The sequence below is a fragment of the Diabrotica undecimpunctata genome, chromosome 10 (assembly GCF_040954645.1).
Source record: "Diabrotica undecimpunctata isolate CICGRU chromosome 10, icDiaUnde3, whole genome shotgun sequence".
Lineage (NCBI taxonomy): Eukaryota > Metazoa > Arthropoda > Insecta > Coleoptera > Chrysomelidae > Diabrotica > Diabrotica undecimpunctata.
In genome coordinates, this window is record NC_092812.1 from 14,953,572 (window position 1) to 14,971,165 (window position 17,594).

The window sequence follows — 17,594 nt, forward strand, 5'->3', positions numbered from 1 at the left end:
TATAGAACCAATGCGCCCTTGCATTTTCTGAAAACGGCGCAGTACGTCACCGCTTGATCCATTTTCTGTCAAGGTCGACCCAAACGACAAATTTTGTAACTTAATTAAATATGTAATTACAAATAAGTTTGATTGGCAAACTTCTAAAAACCTTTCTCAGCAGTGTTCATGAAAAACACCCGTTTACCAAAGAACCATAAATTAAAGGGCATTACATGGAACTCCAATAAAAAATAATTCAATTAAATGTTTCCTAAGATAGGCCAAACTAGTATACATAAAGAAGAAACGTTAGCATTTCTATATAACACTTTCTACATTTTGGAATATTTAAATGAAACAACAAAATTGTTGGCATGACAACATAATAAAAACAAATATGTTAGGTATATAAAACAGATACGGACTTGTACACTTTGTTAGAAATGGAGTGTTTATTAATACCGTTGGCGCCTATTTCCTGCCCTCCCAAATAGATGGCGCTTCTTACAACACGACTCTGCTGTTATGTGAAAATTGTACCTAAGAATACATCAAAATGAAAATTTTTTACGAAGACTTCGTACAAAGCAATGATTTGTTTTGTACGAAGTCTTCGTGTGTGTCTAAAATAAACAAATAAAGTGTCTTCCATGTTATTAACAAATGAATGAAATATTTTTGTAGTTATTTTTTAAAAGAAATAAATACTTTGAGTATTTGATAGCAAGGAATACATACTTTATTTAAAACAAAACTTCACTTGTAAAAGTTTTATATTGACGGTTACGATGTTATTATTTGTTATTATAAGGAAAAGGTCGATATTTTCCTAACATTTCTGTTTGACTCTAGAATTAATTGTACATTTTTTTATTATTTTAAAGCAACTGTTGCAAAATGTAATTAGTATATTAAATTACATTCGTACATAAAAACTAGACATTTCTATTTAATAAATTTTAATTTTCAAGTTGAAACACAATAAAAATTCTACATTTTAGAAAATGTATATATATTTAATATTGATACTCGTGTCGTGATGGCTATATAGATTTAAATATAAAACATGATTCTTCATTGGAATGTTATAAATTTTCTTTAATATCGCTGAGCTTGTTTAGTAGATCTCATAAGACTGGAGTTTACTTGCACTCTCTTCTTTTTTATGGAAAAAATCTGATTTGTGAATCAATATGTATTTTTAGTTTCTAGAATTCTAAAACGACCAGAAATAAATGTTTAATACACTCGGAGAGAATTTTGTAAATCAGAAAGAAAAAGAAAGACAATTTTTTTTACCTTTGCTGTGGGACTCCGATTTTGAGCTTTGAGCCTATTATGTTCTTATCTTCCTTTTTAAGTTAATATGTTGTGAATCAAAAGTATGACGAAATTCTTTGGTATGACCAAAATGATGTTTTTGTCATTCTACAAGAATTGTGTTGTTTTCTATAATTACTTTAATAATTAAATTATTGTACCTACTTGTACATGAATTGCTATCTTACGTGATCCTTGACCCTTTTGTAATCTAGATCTTTGTTGTATTTTTTGGGACATAACCTATAAAGAATAAATCTATGAATATTTAATTATTCAGTGAAATATTTTAACATATTTGTTTTACTTTTATTACAATTAAAATAAAGTATTGCTGCAGTGATACTATTACATTTACTTTTTAAAATGTCAGAGCAATTGTTTGTAATTTCAATTTATCATTTCCAGTTTTCAAAGTCTGTTCTTTTTTTCAAATTAAATCACATACCAAAGAATATAGACGCTTATAAAGCGTCTATATTCTTTGCACATACCTTCACATTTTACATTACCTTGTGGTTGTGACTGACAAAAGACCAACACATCACCATTTGGCAACGTCGGCATCACTTGGGCGAATTAGCCTCTCGTCCTAAGAATCGGTTATGGAGGCCCATTAGGTAATCAAAGACATAAAACAAACAGCTGAAAACAGCAGATTTTTGTCAAATGCAAATGAAATAAGAATGAAAGTGAGATCAATTTAAAAAGAAGTGAAACAGAGAAAGAAATGTCAAAAATGAAGGGATGCATCGACGAGTTAGTGAACCTAACACAGACGGTGGCAAATACAAAGAACGAGATCAAACAGGGAGCCGCAAAGGTACGACAGATTTGGTGCGAAATGGAAAGAAACATTAGAGAGTTGATGTATAGTGCTACAGAGGATATCGAAAAAACGGAAGGAATAAGAAGATGCGTAACAACAACAGGGACGCAAACAAAAATAACTGTAGCAACAACTACGAGGTGCGTAGGGACCCAGGTAGAAGTAAATTAGAGAAACCAGAATTACAAAGAAAAAGGATTGAGGAACTATATAGAAAATGGATAAGGCAGAAAGCACCGAGGAAATAAGTGAAGTACTAGATCAAGAATGGCCAGAGGAGGTTTATGATAAAGGACTATGTCTCAAATAACACGCATACAGGAAAATGGGAGAGAGAGGACATCAAAAAAATTTGTCCACAAGCTGAAACAAAGGAGAGGAGAAGAACCAATGGCTGTTAAATTCTTGGCAGCAGCCAGGAAGCTATTCGAGCGTATGGAAAGAATGGATAGAGAAAAGATAGGGATAGCAGCACCAGCAGCACTAGGAGTGGAAAAATCAAGAAAAGTGCTAGAGTAGGCAGCAAGAGGAAAGAAGGTACCGGCAACGATATACGGCAAAACGCTTAAGGAAAGGCAAATAGTAGCCACAGAAAAAAAAGGGATGGTAATCATCACAAAACCGAAGGACAAGTGTGGGATGGAGGGCCATGTGCAATCCCAGTGTCAAAGTAACACTGTAAAGTGCTTTAATTGTGACGAGGAAGGTCATATATCTACGTCCACTTGGTGTCCCAAATTCAGGGGAATTATCAGATGAGCAAGAGGTGAAGGTGGAAGAAGGGTAGGAGGTTACTGACTGAGCGACAAAATGGGAAATAAGCGTGAAAGAGAGCGCGTGTTAGTTCGCAGTAGGGAATGGTTCGTGGATACGTCGGGCGTAGTAGGAGTGCGGATACTTAATAGAAAACTGAGAGTATATGGTATTGATACGCATGAGGGATTTGTGACGATCGTATGGAGGGAGTAAATGTGGTATGCTGCTACATTTTACCGAATTGTACAGTTGAGAATTATGAAAGTAGACTGGATGAGATTATGAATGAGGTAAGATTGTTGGGAAGAGAGTGTGTAGTGCTGTGAGACTTCAACGCCAAAGCGGCGGAGTGGGGTTCTCCCAGAACGGACGCTCGCGGACAAATGCTTATGGAATGGATAGGAACTCTGGACTTAGTTGTCTTAAATAATGGTCGGGAACCAACGTTCGTGAGGGGAAATTCGCATTCATATATCGATGTCACCTGTGCCACACAGAATGATGACACTGCTACAGAACACTGCTACATTGGCTTTTCGATCGTCGGAGTAGGGAGTACCAACTTGGAGTCATCAGCGAACCAAACAGGAAGCAGAGGTGGAGATAGAACGGACTGGCTAGCGTTTGATGAGTATTCTAATGGTTGATAGAGAGGAGAAGATGCCAACCGCTATCGGCAGAAGGACTTGAATCAATAATAAGAGAAACTTAGAGAAATTGCATAAACAGGGTAGATGAAAAAAGAAAAATGCCTTATTGGTGGTGCGAAGAGATCGCCAATAAGAGGAAGGAATGCATTGCCATCAGAAGACAGGCTACGAGGGCAAGAGGTAGAGGAGAAGTAACCGAAGCTAGCAGAATGGATATGGTATACAATGAGCGAAAGAAGGAACTGTACAGAAAGATCCGAGCCGAGAAGAAGAGGCACTGGAAAGAACTGTGTGACAAGTTGGATGAGGACGTTTGGGGTCAGGGGTACAAAATCGTAATAAACCAGTTCAAGCTGTACCCTCTGTACGAGATGCCACTAGACAGGAAGCTTGAGGTTACCCGCGAGCTATTTCCACCCAGCCATTGGCATGGAGTGCAGTGGGACGCCGAAGCTGAGCGAGCTGTACCTTTTACCGTAGACGAACTCAACGAAGCGTTGAGTGCCCTAAAGACACGAAAGGCTCCGGGACTCGATGGAATACCACCAGAAGCGGTGAAACGCATTGGCAGTATGGAGCCGACGTGGCTTTTGGACCACATGAATGTACTGCTTGAACCTCAGCGATTTCCGGCAAATTGCAAGATCTCGAGGCTCGTGCTACTCCCAAAGGGGGAAGACAAGTATCCACCTGTTTGCCTTCTGTCGTGCATAGGTAAATTATACGAGAGGCTCCTCGAATAGACACAGTGATTGAAGAGTCAGGCGGGCTGTCACCCAGGCAGTACGGTTTCAGAAAGAATAGGAGCACGGTGGATGCGCTGATGGAAGTCTTCCGGGAGTTACGCGGTGTGGGAGTTAACCAGAGGTGGGCAATCCTACTGTTGTTTGACGTCCGGAATGCGTTCAACACATTAAAATGGAAAGAGGTAATGAAGGCTCTACGAGAGAGAAGGTGTCCGAGGTACTTGATGAATTTGGTTTCCGACTATTTGCCAGAGAGGAAACTTGTGGTAGAAAAAGGAGTAGTGGTTGACGTGACGGCTGGAGTGCCGCAGGGGTCGGTCCTAGGACCCACGCTGGGAAACTTGGCATATGACGGGGTTGTGAGCCAACAATACGGAGAGGGTGTAACCACTTTCGCATTTGCGGACGACCTCGCTATGCTGGTAGTGGCGTGGGACAGGGAGGCCATAATCTTTGGTGCATCTTTAAATAAGTATGTATCCTTGCTATCAAATACTCAAAAAACAGATACGGACTTGTACACTTTGTTAGAAATGGAGTGTTTATTAATACCGTTGGCGCCTATTTCCTGCCCTCCCAAATAGATGGTGCTTCTTACAACACGACTCTGCTGTTATGTAAAAATTGTACCTAAGAATACATCAAAATGAAAAATTTTTATGAAGACTTCATACAATACAAAGCAATGATTTGTTTTGTATGAAGTTTTCGTGTTATTAAATAAAATAAAGTATTTTTCATTAATTATATTCATTAATCATATTTTTCAAAAATATTTCATTCATTCGTTAATAACATGGAAGACTTTATTTTATTCAATAACACGAAAACTTCATACAAAACAAATAATTGCTTTGTATGAAGTCTTCATAAAAAATTTTCATTTTGATGTATTCTTAGGTACAATGTTCACATAACAGTAGAGTCGTGTTGTAAGAAGCGCCATCTATTTGGGAGGGCAGGAAATAGGCGCCAACGGTATTAATAATCACTCCATTTCTAACAAAGTGTACAAGTCCGTATCTGTTTTATATACCTAACATATTTGTTTTTATTATGTTGTCATGCCAACAATTTTGTTGTTTCATTTAAATATTCCAAAATGTAGAAAGTGTTATATAAAAATGCTAACGTGTCTTCTTTATGTATACTAGTTTGGCCTATCTTAGGAAACATTTAATTGAATTATTTTTTATTGGAGTTCCATGTAATGCCCTTTAATTTATGGTTCTTTGGTAAACGGGTGTTTTTCATGAACACTGCTGAGAAAGGTTTTTAGAAGTTTGCCAATCAAACTTATTTGTAATTACATATTTAATTAAGTTACAAAATTTGTCGTTTGGGTCGACCTTGACAGAAAATGGATCAAGCGGTGACGTACTGCGCCGTTTTCAGAAAATGCAAGGGCGCATTGGTTCTATAAAATTTTCCGACTTTCCATTGGCTGGCCATTTCCCATTTTCATTCCACTCAAATCGAAAATTGCATGCGCAAGTTTAAAGCGCAAGGTGGCTTGTATAAGTTCGTGGTCTAGTAGTAGGTCTGTGAGATTTTCATAAAATCAAAGTAATCGTTGTTAGTTTTTACACGTAATATGTCATTGATGTGCGTCACATAAACGACAGCATCTGACAGTGACTTTTAATAACAAATTAGTCGCCTAGTTCCTACTTTTATTGATTGCTCATATCAACAAAAATGTTTACTGGACTCACTAGTCAAGTCTCCTCATGGATGGGCAGTGTTAAGGGTGATCAAGAGGAAAAAGTTCCAACACCTACAGAGGACAGCAATGCACTTGTTGGTTCTGAGAAGAAAGAAGGAAGGTGAGTATAAATTTGACCTATTTTTTATCGATTACAAATCTCTGCTGTGATTGAACCCTTCTTATTCATTCATTCTGCTATAAAAGTCATCAGATTTTTCTATTCAAAAAGTAATACACCCCTATCGAAAAGATGGAATATTTATATTACTATTTGTTCTTTAAATTCAATATTGTTTCAATTTTTGTATACACACCTTAGTATTTGGGTTTTAGTTTTATTTTTAATAAAAACAATTTGTACTTTTGTTGACAATTTCTTAAAAGCACCACACAATGTATATTGTGTTGCCTAGATATGTAATATTATTTTAATAGTTTTTAACACAGAAATAATAAAATGAAACACCTCAATTGTGGTTTTGGTATTGGTTTTTAGAATACACATGTCTATATAAAATCAACCCTGTACCAATGATAGCATTACTTTTTTCAATTCTGGATCTAATCCTTTTTATACACTAGGTAAAAACAGTAAATAGTGTCACAGAAAATTAAATTATAATCTAAATTTTTATTTGTCTGACTTTTTGCCAAAATCAGACTATTGGCTTGATATGACATTTAGTATCTTTTTTTTCAATTGGTGGAGTTTTTATAAGTCTGCGGTGAAGGTAAAACTATTAAAACTGGAAATGAAATACATGATATGGGTTTTGAATTTCTGGTGCAGACTGACTTGTATCAAGAGAATTATAGAACCTATGGAACTTGACAGGGATAAACCTTAAACTAAATAATGACAATAGATCGTCTTTCTTGGGGGGTTAATTGGCAATGGTCAATGATATGTCAGCTCTAATCATAGATATGTTAATATATATGTCTACAGCTCTAATGTTGTAGCCGAATATCTTCCTCATTTTAATCTACTTAAGGCCATGACTCTAAAAGGCTCGCTGATGTTCAGAGTGACAGTTCTGGTACCAGTTTGTGGGCACCATAATTGAGATGTTAGTGATTTCCTTTGCTCTTAAACTAGAATGGTCATTGTCATATTTAAGATGAGTGTGTTCAAGGATAAGAAACTTCTATTTGATCATTAAATTATTTTTCTGGCTTATATTGCAATTTTGACCAGCGCACATATTATGTTGAAATAAGTTACAATGTTAGTTACTTCTTCAAGTTGGACTTTATTAATACATTAGGTTAGATTGTATGTTGACAGTAATCTTTTATCAAATGCTATATTTGTCATGGAGTGAGGAGTGTCTTAATACTTTTTTCAAATCAAACATGATTACAACAGTTGTTGGATTCATTTTGTGTAATATTTTACCTTCTTTCTTTTGGTTGTTTGCCAAATCTGCTTCAATTTTATGTTGGTCCATTACATTTAGTAGTTGACGTTCTTAATAAAAAAAATTGTAGTAAGTATTATTTGGCATAGTATATGGCATTGTTATTAACATTCTGGCAAATATTGACTCATCTCATTATCTCTACTTACATATTTCATTCTAACATTGGAATTATACATGATATTTTATATATTTCCAAAATAGTTTGGGTAGAATTGAAAATTTGTAACACTTCTTATTTTTCTGCTTTATTTGTATAGTGTATTAATATGTGAAGGACCTATAAGTTGAGATAAGCATATATATGACTATTTATTTGTATTAGTATTTCCTACATTATCCAATCAGTAAATGTCTTGTCTACAACTAACAGGAATTTTTCAATTCCTTGATTTATAGTTGACTTTGACCTGATTTGTTATCTAGATATCTAGAGGTCATACTCACAATTTATCTGGACCATTGCAGCTCAGTAAAATTAATTTTTTTTTCTTTAGAAACAGATGGAAGGCTAACCTAGTTTTTGAACACATTAACAAATTTTAATGTGTTAAAAAACTCTTAATCTTATTAAATGATTTACAAAATGGTAGAAGTGTGGAATCACAGGTGGATAGAGGTCATGCCCCACTATAGCCTTAGAGGTAATTCTGGACCTTTCTCCTCTGCAGATAAATATAGGGAGGAGCACTCTATAAAAATCCTTTAGGCTAACACATGCTCAGCATCTAAACACCCGTGACCTGACTGGCCACAGACATTATATCTGCAAATAAGCAGTCCCTAAGCACAGAAGGGGCAGGTGTAAAAAGACAAAACAGACAATTTGCCTAAAATTAAGAAGTAGAAAAATAAATTAAACCAGTTTATGGAGCATATATATATATATATATATATATATATACATATATATATATATATATATATATATATATATATATATATATATATATATATATATATATATATATACAGGGTTAGTTTTTTGGGTGACATTGGTTGATAATTCCATTATGGTATAGAATATCAAAAATACTTATTTATAAAAAATGTACACAATGATAATGAACTGAGTTTATGAATCTAATTTATTAACTTTATTTATTATAAAAATGTTCTAACACTTAGTTTATTAAAGTCTTTATTTGTACAATATTATACTAATTTATTTCACACTATAACTATATAATTTATTTACAACATTTATTACAATTTATATTCCTGACAATATGCACATTACATTTCAAAACTCGACTCGATATTATTATTCAGACTACCTGTTTTTAACGAAAATTCTCTATATATATTAAAAATCCGTTGTTCTTTTTTTTTTTTTGTGGTAAATCTTCTAAAGACCGTACCAGGCCGTGTCCCCGTTAAGGATGACCTGGCGTGAGTTGGATTCAGGGTGGAAGGATCCATCCGCACGCAGTCCCCCCAGAGGAGTCGTGCTCACAGATACACCCATAGCTCCCTGCCTGCCAACTAAAGTCCACCCCCTTTTATACAGGCTACTCATGCGGTAGGTCCTCTTCAGACCGGTGCATCGCATGAATAGCCCATCCCCTCTCTCTCTCTCTCTCTTTCGCCCTCTCTCTCACTCTCTTACCTACCTTTGCTGTAGATTCCTCTCCAATATCTCATTCTTTCTGACAATTTCAGTTACTGCCTCCAATATTGCCTTGTACTCAGTCTCTCCTCTCATTGCTACCTGCATTATGGTATTTGTACTTACCCTACCTAGCTTTCTGTACAATTCGTTTCTGTCCTCATCAAATCTTCTGCACTCGAATACACAGTGCTCGGCCGTGTCAGCCACTCCACAGTCTGTGCAATTTCCATCCGCAACCTTCCCTATCCTTTCTAGATAGGCCCTGAAGGAGCCGTGCCCTGTTAGGAACTGGGTGAAAAAGTAATTGGTGTCTCTGTCCCCGCACTTCATCCAGTCTGCGATATTTGGAATTAATACCCTCGTCCAGGCCGCTCTATGCTCATTTGTCCATTCTTCCTGCCATTCCGTTATGCTCCTATTCCTGGCTATTATTTTCTCCTGCTCATCCTTCCCGTAGGTTTCTGCCCTTTCTTTCACCATCAAGTGGATGGGTAACACCCGCGATCACTTGTATGGCCACCGTTGATGTTGTTCTGTATGCACGTGCTACCCTTAGTAGTGCTTTCCTTTGGGCGTTCTCTAGCATTCGTCTATATTTCTTGATGTTAAGCACTTGTTGCCATACCGGTGCCGCGTAAAGTATAGTAGAGTGGACCACTTCCATTAGAATTCTCCTTTTGGCGGTCCCCGGACCCCCCACATTGGGCATAATCCTTGTCAGCGCCGCAGTCCTCACCTCTGCCTTGCTAACGACATATTTCACGTGCTCGCCAAAAATTCGCCTCGTATCTAGGACTACTCCCAAGTACTTCACTTTTTTGGCAGGTACGATCCTTTCTCCCTCCAGGACAAAAACTATATGGTCTCTGGCCCTCGGACCCTTGAGAATCATAGCTTCAGTTTTCTCGGCCGCTAACATGAGATCTCTGCTTCCCATCCACGTCTTCACTTTGTTGAGGGCTCGATTCCCTCTCTGCATGATTGACCAGTTTTCATCGTGTTCCACCAGCACCACCAGATCATCCGCATATGCTATTGCCTGTACGCCGGTGCCCAGGTCGGTCTCCAAAATCTCGTTGTAAAGAACATTCCAAAGCAATGGCCCCAGTACGGAGCCTTGCGGCACTCCTGTCGTGGTTCTCACAGAGTTACCTCTCGCAATGTTGATGCATCTATCTGTGAAGTAGTTCCTAACCAAATTCTGCAAATAGGAAGATATCCCCAAGTCGCCCAGTAGTCTGACGATAATTTCCCAGCTAGCGCTATTAAAAGCATTTCTTATATCAAGGAAGAAAGCCACCATCCATCTGCTCCTACATATGGATATCTCCCTCTTGATCCTGCTTATAGCCTCTACCGCAGATTTCCCTTTCCTGAACCCATACTGCCGGTCGGATATGCCACCCCTCTCCATTATTTCCCTCTCTAGCCTTGTCTTCACAAGAATCTCAAAGACTTTGCCTAAGGTATTTAACAGGCATATAGGTCTGTACGCCCCGGGCTCCTCTAATTCCTTTCCTGGTTTAGGGATAAGTATGAGATTTGCCGTTTTCAGGTCTCCTGGGAACTCTTGTCTTCTTAGCAGGTTGTTCATAATATCCTGTACCCATTGCACTTTATCCTCAATGATGGTTTTTATTATCTCGGGTACCACTCTATCCGGTCCAGGCGCTTTTCCTGCTTTGAGCGTTTTGCCAGCTTCCGTCACCTCTTCCCTTGTGAATTCAGTCACCGGTGTCTCTAATTGGAGTGGTATAAATCTTACTTCTTCCCTCTGTGGGAAAAGAGCCTCAGCCAGTTCTTTCCTTCGACTTTCCTCGATCTTAAAGAAGCCTCCTGTCCCTTTAAAACTCTTGACAACTATTCGGTAGGCGTCTCCCCAGATATCATTTTCAAGATTTTCGCAAAGTTCTTTCCAACATCTCCTTTTTTCGCCATTTATTTCTCGCACCAGCTCTTTCTTCATGGCTTTTAATCTTTCTACCTCCTCTTCCATCACTCGATGCCTCCCTCTGTCCCTCGTGACTTTTCTTCTTAGCTCGATGTAGCCTCTTCTTATTTCTTCAATCCTCTCCGTCCACCAATAGGGACGACTGTTTGCTCTCCTTCCCCGCGGACTGCACCTTTCTGCTATATCTTTTATTTTCTCGTATCCCTCTTCGAAGTTTCGGGCCTCACCTTCCATTCCTTGGATTTCCTCTTTAACTCTTCTTTTGTCAAGATATTTCGACCTGCCTCCCTCCCTTGGTTTTGTTACGTTTCCTCTAATTTTAAGCAAAATGTATTTGTGATGAGTGAATATTTCTCCACCCAGAACGTCCCACTCTGCCACCTTTCTACTTATCGGCGTCGTTGCCATTGTGACGTCAATATGTGTCTGACTTTCTCCTCTGACGAAGGTCGCCTTACCGTTGTTGAGTACCACCAAATTTAGAGTCTGGATAATCTCATTCCACATTTCTCCCCTCTCGTCATTCCTTGGCGCCCCCCATGAAATAGACTTTGCATTCAGATCCCCAGCAACGATTAGTCTTTTTTTTCCTACTATGGTTTCTGCTATTTCCTCTACCAGATTCTTATAATCTCCTAGTGGGATATTAGGGGAGATATATGTCGCCACTATTGTGACGTTCCCAAGATCCAGGATCAGAAATCCGGCTTTCCTCTGGCAGGTTTTCACCCCCAGCTCTCTATTTCTAATGTAGACTGCTACATCTTGCCTTTTGTCCGTGATCCAGCCTCCTTGGGCTGTAATCTTTTTATTTGGCTCGGACACTATCAGCAGGTCCGCTTTTAATTCCCGTCCCCTGATCCTGAGCAAATCATGTGCCGCCCTACATCTCCCCAAATTCACCTGCACTATTATCAACCCTTTAAATTCATCCCCCGTAGAGTCGAATTTAAAGGCCTAATCTTCCTCCTACCGGCGCACTTGCGCCTCTTCCCCTAGAGTCTCTTTCGGCTACGAGCTTCCTGAACTCAGGACAGTATTCCGAGTCTGTCCTGTGGTCCTCGCTGCAGATTCCACAATGTGGCGCATTGTTGCATTCCCTGGCGCTGTGCCCTTCCTCCCAACAGTTCAGACATTTGTCCCTTGCAGCCCTTTCTTTACATTTGTCTCTGGTATGCCCGAAGTGCAGACACGAGTAGCAGCGTATTGGTCGGTATCTGGGTGCCATGACCTTACAATTCACCAGTCCTATCAGGACCTTTCTCTGCCGTATCAGTGCATCAGCTGCTGTTCTACTAGCTTTGACTACTACCGTATCTCCCCCAAACCGTCCCTCTTTCCTATTGCAGATTTCAATTGATGCTCCTCCCTCTCTTGATCCCACAGTGTTTCCCAATGCCCTTATGACTTCCCCATCTTCCAGTGTTTGGTCAACGTCGTGTATTAGCACCAGCTTTTCCTGAACTTTCGAGTTAACATCCAGGCCTGTTTTTGACGCGATCTGAGTCGACAGCTCCGTGATTTTTTCCCTGGGTCCTATCAGCTCCAGACGTAGGTCTCCTTGTGCTGTCTTTCTCATCTTTTTGATGTCTACCCCGCTGTGTTTTACATCCACTTTCTGTCTGACCTCTTTTACCATATCCGCGTACAACTTCTCGCCCCCTTTGATGGTGATGTTTCCTCTTTCTGTCCTTCTTCTGCAATTTGGAACCACCAGTGTAATCTCCGCTTCAATATTCTGCAGGCTATATTCCAGCGCCTTTCTTAGTTCTACCCAGGGCATGTTCTCTCCTACTACGCAATAGAGATGTTGCTCGCTCTTTCCCTTGTTCCCTACCTCCTTTATGGCCTCTACTAAATCCATGGCGCTTGTCAAGCTGTTTAATCCTCCCTGTTCGATCGGGATCGTGTAAGCGGCATTTATGGTTTTTCGGCTCCTTCCTCCCCTCATTTCAGAGGTAAACCAATTTAGGACATAGTTTGTATGATCCTTACCTTGTTCTTTTACTAGTTGATCCAATCCCGTGTGGCTTTGTGTCCACTCCGCGATGTAGTTGTCTACTAATTCGTTTTTCTCTCTTTTATCCAACGCAATTATCACATCTTTGTTTCCTGTTGGGACAATTTCCCTTCTCTCTGCTGTTTTTGTCCTTTTAAAGCCATCCTCCGGCCATTCTTCATTTACATATTTCTCGTATTCTTCCTCGCTCATACCTCTCTCTAAACAAGCGGCAATCTCCCCCTCCATTCTGTTTTTCCTCCTTTCCATGTCCTTTTCTATGTCCTCTATTTCCACTTGGACACTCATGTCCCTTTTCTCTATTGTTTCCATTATGAGGATCTCAGGTTTTTCTTGGTATTTTTCCATTTTGGTCTGTAACGACTTAGACATGTTGTGTAGGGCCGTTATCGCAGTCTTAATTTCAACCTTGGTTTTTACGTGCTCCTTTGCCATGTTGAGGAGTGCCTTCGATTTCTTTAGGACCTCTTCCACCGCCTTTCTTATCGCGCTTAGTTCTTCACTTTCTCTCCTCTCTTCTACGGCCTTAGCTTCTCTTAAGTCGTCCATATTCTTACTCTTTTGCTCTTCGGTCCCTGCCTTTTTTCCGATTATCCCGTTCTCTCCCAAGCTATCAGTCCTCGCAGGTGATTCACCTATGGAGTCTCTTCTTCCCAAAATCTCCGATTCTCTCTGTTCATCAAACTGTTTCCACTCCGTGTCCTCGTGCCGGTCGTCATCGTTCTCCTTGTGTTTTTCTCGTTTCGTATCCATGTATGTTCCCACGTGTCGGGAAGAATAAAGGTCCAGCTGGACAGTGCTCCCTTATCCAGCTAAGGCATTTATCGCCCCGGGAGGGTGCCAGGTATCCCGGGGGCACCGTTTGCGACTGCTTTCCGCGCAGCCATTCATCCCTTGGTCACGGTGGCTCACGAGCCGGGATTGCGGGTTTTTTATCGAGGTGCGCTCCTCTTGATTTGCCTCGGTTTTCTCCGGTAGCAGTGGCAGCAACGCTCGTATACCGCCTGGTGTTCCTCAGTGTAGCTGCTTACCCTACACTGTGGGGAGAAAGGATAATGGATGGATAAGGAGTGGGTGATGCTATCTGATTGTACTCGGAGTTCAGGTCTGATGTATTTTGGATATTTTGGTCGTTGACCATTTGGTGACTGTGATTTATGCCGTAGACATGGAGGGTGGCAGTGAGGGCCTGAGGGCCTTCAAATTTTTGTCAGGGATTGATACAATCAGATGAAGGATTTTGGGTGGGGGGAGAAGGCGCAGCAATTGGGAATGATTGCTGCGCCTTTCAGCGTCCGGCGGCGGAGTCCGGCGACCACCCGGTGCACCGACGCCGGACGCTAATTTGGACTGTTCTTGGTTTCATTGGTCGTGCTCCCCTCACATTAATAGAGACCAAGACCAATTACTCGGCCTTCCACCACGTCGAGGTCATTCCACAGTCCCGGAAGGAAAAATCCGTTGTTCTGGAATATCTTCGAAGCGGACGGATGATGACTCATGCTGACCCCTGAACTCTCTTGAACGGCATGGAAAGAAGACCGGTTTTATCGTAGGGGAAACTACTTAGAACATTCTTATTAGAATAATAACATGATTACAGGTTAAATATGAGTTATATTTATCATAACAATATTCTCCATACTTGGAAAATATGTGGAATTCTACAGGGTGATTAATAACTATGTGGTATAGCAAAAATACAATTTTTTTAACGGGACACCCTATATATTTTTTCGTATTTATATTCCTTTTACAATTCTTCTTCTTATAATGTTGGGTTTTGCAGTACTATAGAGAGTATTTTAACAAGTTATGACCATTTTTATTTCGAAATTCCTGTGAAATCAACACCATGTATATAAACAAGTAATGCATAAACAATTATTTATTTTATATAATAAGGTAAATAACATATTGTAGTTTTTAAATTAAATTTAATTGAAATCATTGACTAAAATTTGAAACTGAAAAACGATATTACAATTTCTCAATTTTCTAAAGTGGATCACCCTATATTTTATTTTTTAGAAATATTGTATTTATGATACTCTTTCATTTTTATCTAGCATTCTCTATACCTAAACTTATTACTTTCTGATATATTTTTAGTTTTCTTCAAATTTCGGAAATACATTCAATTTTTGTAAGTACCTAGAAATAAATGTGTACCTAGAAAAGAGTTTTGTGTGATAATATAACAAAATTATTTTTATTCAATAAGTAACTAACAAAAAATATAAACCATAACAATATGCAATGAATCTCACACAAAACAGAAAGCAAGACAATATACAATTGATGTAAAATTTTTTAGATTGTTATATCAACAATATTCTAAGCCAGGAATTTTAATAAAACATTCCTAACTGCCGATTGTGACTCGCAATTATTAATAAGTAAAAGGCCATTTGTGTTAGTTACAAAGGTAAAATAATAGGCTTTGAAAAAATTACAGTTTTCATATTATTAAACTGTAAACGGTAGGCTTTGAAAATGACAGTTTTCATATTATTACCTTTTTAGTTGGTCTGTGTGGCTTGTCTTTATTGTTAAAAATGATTTTTTCTGTAGAAGAATTAAGATATGATCTGGGTATCCGGAGAAAGTTCGAGAAATTGCTTACTTACATCCAGAATATATCACAAGCGATATCCTTAAGTAAGCCAAACGCAAGAGCTTTTGAAAAATTCTTCTGAGATCTTTAGATCTGAGTTTTGAGATCTTTACATACACTCTCACGCATTAATTCAGATTCCGCACTTGTTGCTGCATCACGAGCACTACTGTCTGCCTCTTCATTGCCGATGATTCCTATATGCGATGGGATCTATATAAATTTAGGAGTTATATGGTTCTCTTGGGCGATTTGTAGTTCAGTTTTTATTAGTTGCTCCAAGGACTGTTTAGAATACAGATGCTGTATTAAAAGAAGAGAGCTGAGCGATTCGGTGAGAAAGAGAGGTTTTGAAATTCTTGAGAGGTTTGCATGTTTTAGGGCACGGTACAAAGGAAACAGTTCAGCGGTGAAAACACTTGAGCTAGGCGGTAGTTTAAATTTGAAAGTAGACGTTGGAGTAACAAATGCACAACCAATGCCATCATTAGATTTAGAGGCATCGGTAAAGATGTTTGTGCAGTTAAGGTAGTCTCGGTCAAGAATCTCTTTTAGTTTGTTTTTGATTAATATGTTGTTATTGCATTTTTTGGAGAACTCTATTAGAGAGGTGTTGCAATTTGGGATGCTTATTAACCATGCGAGTCGGATGTTGGATGTTAACAGTGAAATACATCTGGGATTGTTGTGTCAAAATTATTCAGAATTGATCTTACTCGTGTATAATAAGGTTTTCCAGTACGAGGTTTATTAAAGAGAAAGTCAAGATTATTTTTAGAAAAAGTATTTTCTAAGATTGGATGATCCTTATTAGCAGCTACAGAAGAAGCGTGTTAAAGTGTTAAGAAAGAGTTAAAAGTACCCGCCTATACTGCAATGATAGTTCTCCAGTTTCGGAATATAAGCTTTCTATGGGTGAAGTGTGAAAAGCTCCAAGAACGATCCGAAGTGCGGCATTGTGAATTGTATCTAACGGTTTTAGGGTACTCTTGGCTACGGAGACATAAACAATTGAATCATAATGGAGTTTGGATTTAATTAGTGTTTTATACAGGAGTAGTGTAGAGAAGTCGGAACTCCAGAAACGATTTGATACGGTTTTAACCAAATTGAGTCTTTTGTTGCATGTTAGTGCCAAGTGTTGTATGTGCTTTTTCCAGGAAAGTTTTTGATCCAGCCAGATACCAAGGAATTTCATGGAGTTTTGGAAGATAATGATGCTGTTGTGAAGATAAAGGACTTGTGTAATGGATGATTTTTTCGTAAACACCATACCAGTTGTCTTCGTAACGGAGAATTCGAAGCCTGTACTAACTGTCCGTTCATCTAGTTCGGTTAAAAATGTCTGCACTATTCTGCACATAGATTCTTTTTGTGCTCCTTTAATGAAAGCGCTTGTTTTGTTGATCTACATTTTTTGGTTTTGGTAAAATTGATACAACGTCTGACCTTACTACCGCAGCAATGTCTTCAACTAAAGGAAAACTAAAGCAGTCTGAAGCTTACCACTTTTTCTTAAACTAATATGTCTTAATAACTTTAGCAATATAAAATATATTGTTTTCAAATTTCACTAATACAAAACTATCAATTCAAATTTCTGTACTAGCATCAATTCCATAATCGTCTTCCAACTGTAAATTTTCACATTCATCGCCAGAAGAATCATCATAATTGATTAGCTCTTCACTTTCTTCAGATGAAGTGCTATCACTTCATATTTTTTTTTCTGTTTTCGTGCTGAGCTGCTTGCCTTATTTAAATTTAGCTTCATTCGTTTATTATTGTGAGGAGTCATTTTTTTGGTTGCTGCTTGTATTTATAACTGATTCAAGTCAGGTGTGTTACTTAAAATTGCACTCTTTTTAGTTTTCCTTGTTTTCACACTTTTTTTCTTGTCTGCTTTTGGAAATTCTTTAAACTTGTGAGGGGAGATGAACGAACTTGAATTCGCAGATGATACTATTGACTTAGAGTTTTGA

At 38.5% G+C, this 17,594-nt stretch overlaps 1 protein-coding gene across 6 annotated transcripts in view; it reads left to right on the forward strand.

The window, feature by feature from the left end:
- The first annotated feature begins 5,689 nt into the window (after window positions 1-5,689).
- The window catches only part of Sap47 (Synapse-associated protein 47kD), a 127,659-nt gene continuing 115,754 nt past the window's right edge, over window positions 5,690-17,594 (forward strand). For 3 of the 6 annotated variants that reach the window (XM_072546476.1, XM_072546480.1, XM_072546482.1), the window contains exon 1: window positions 5,699-6,109. In XM_072546476.1, coding sequence (XP_072402577.1) covers window positions 5,982-6,109 — 128 coding nt within the window. In that variant the 5' untranslated portion in view covers window positions 5,699-5,981. Of the gene's footprint in view, window positions 6,110-17,594 lie in introns of all 6 variants that reach the window. The other 3 variants (XM_072546479.1, XM_072546478.1, XM_072546477.1) reach the window with 3 other exon arrangements.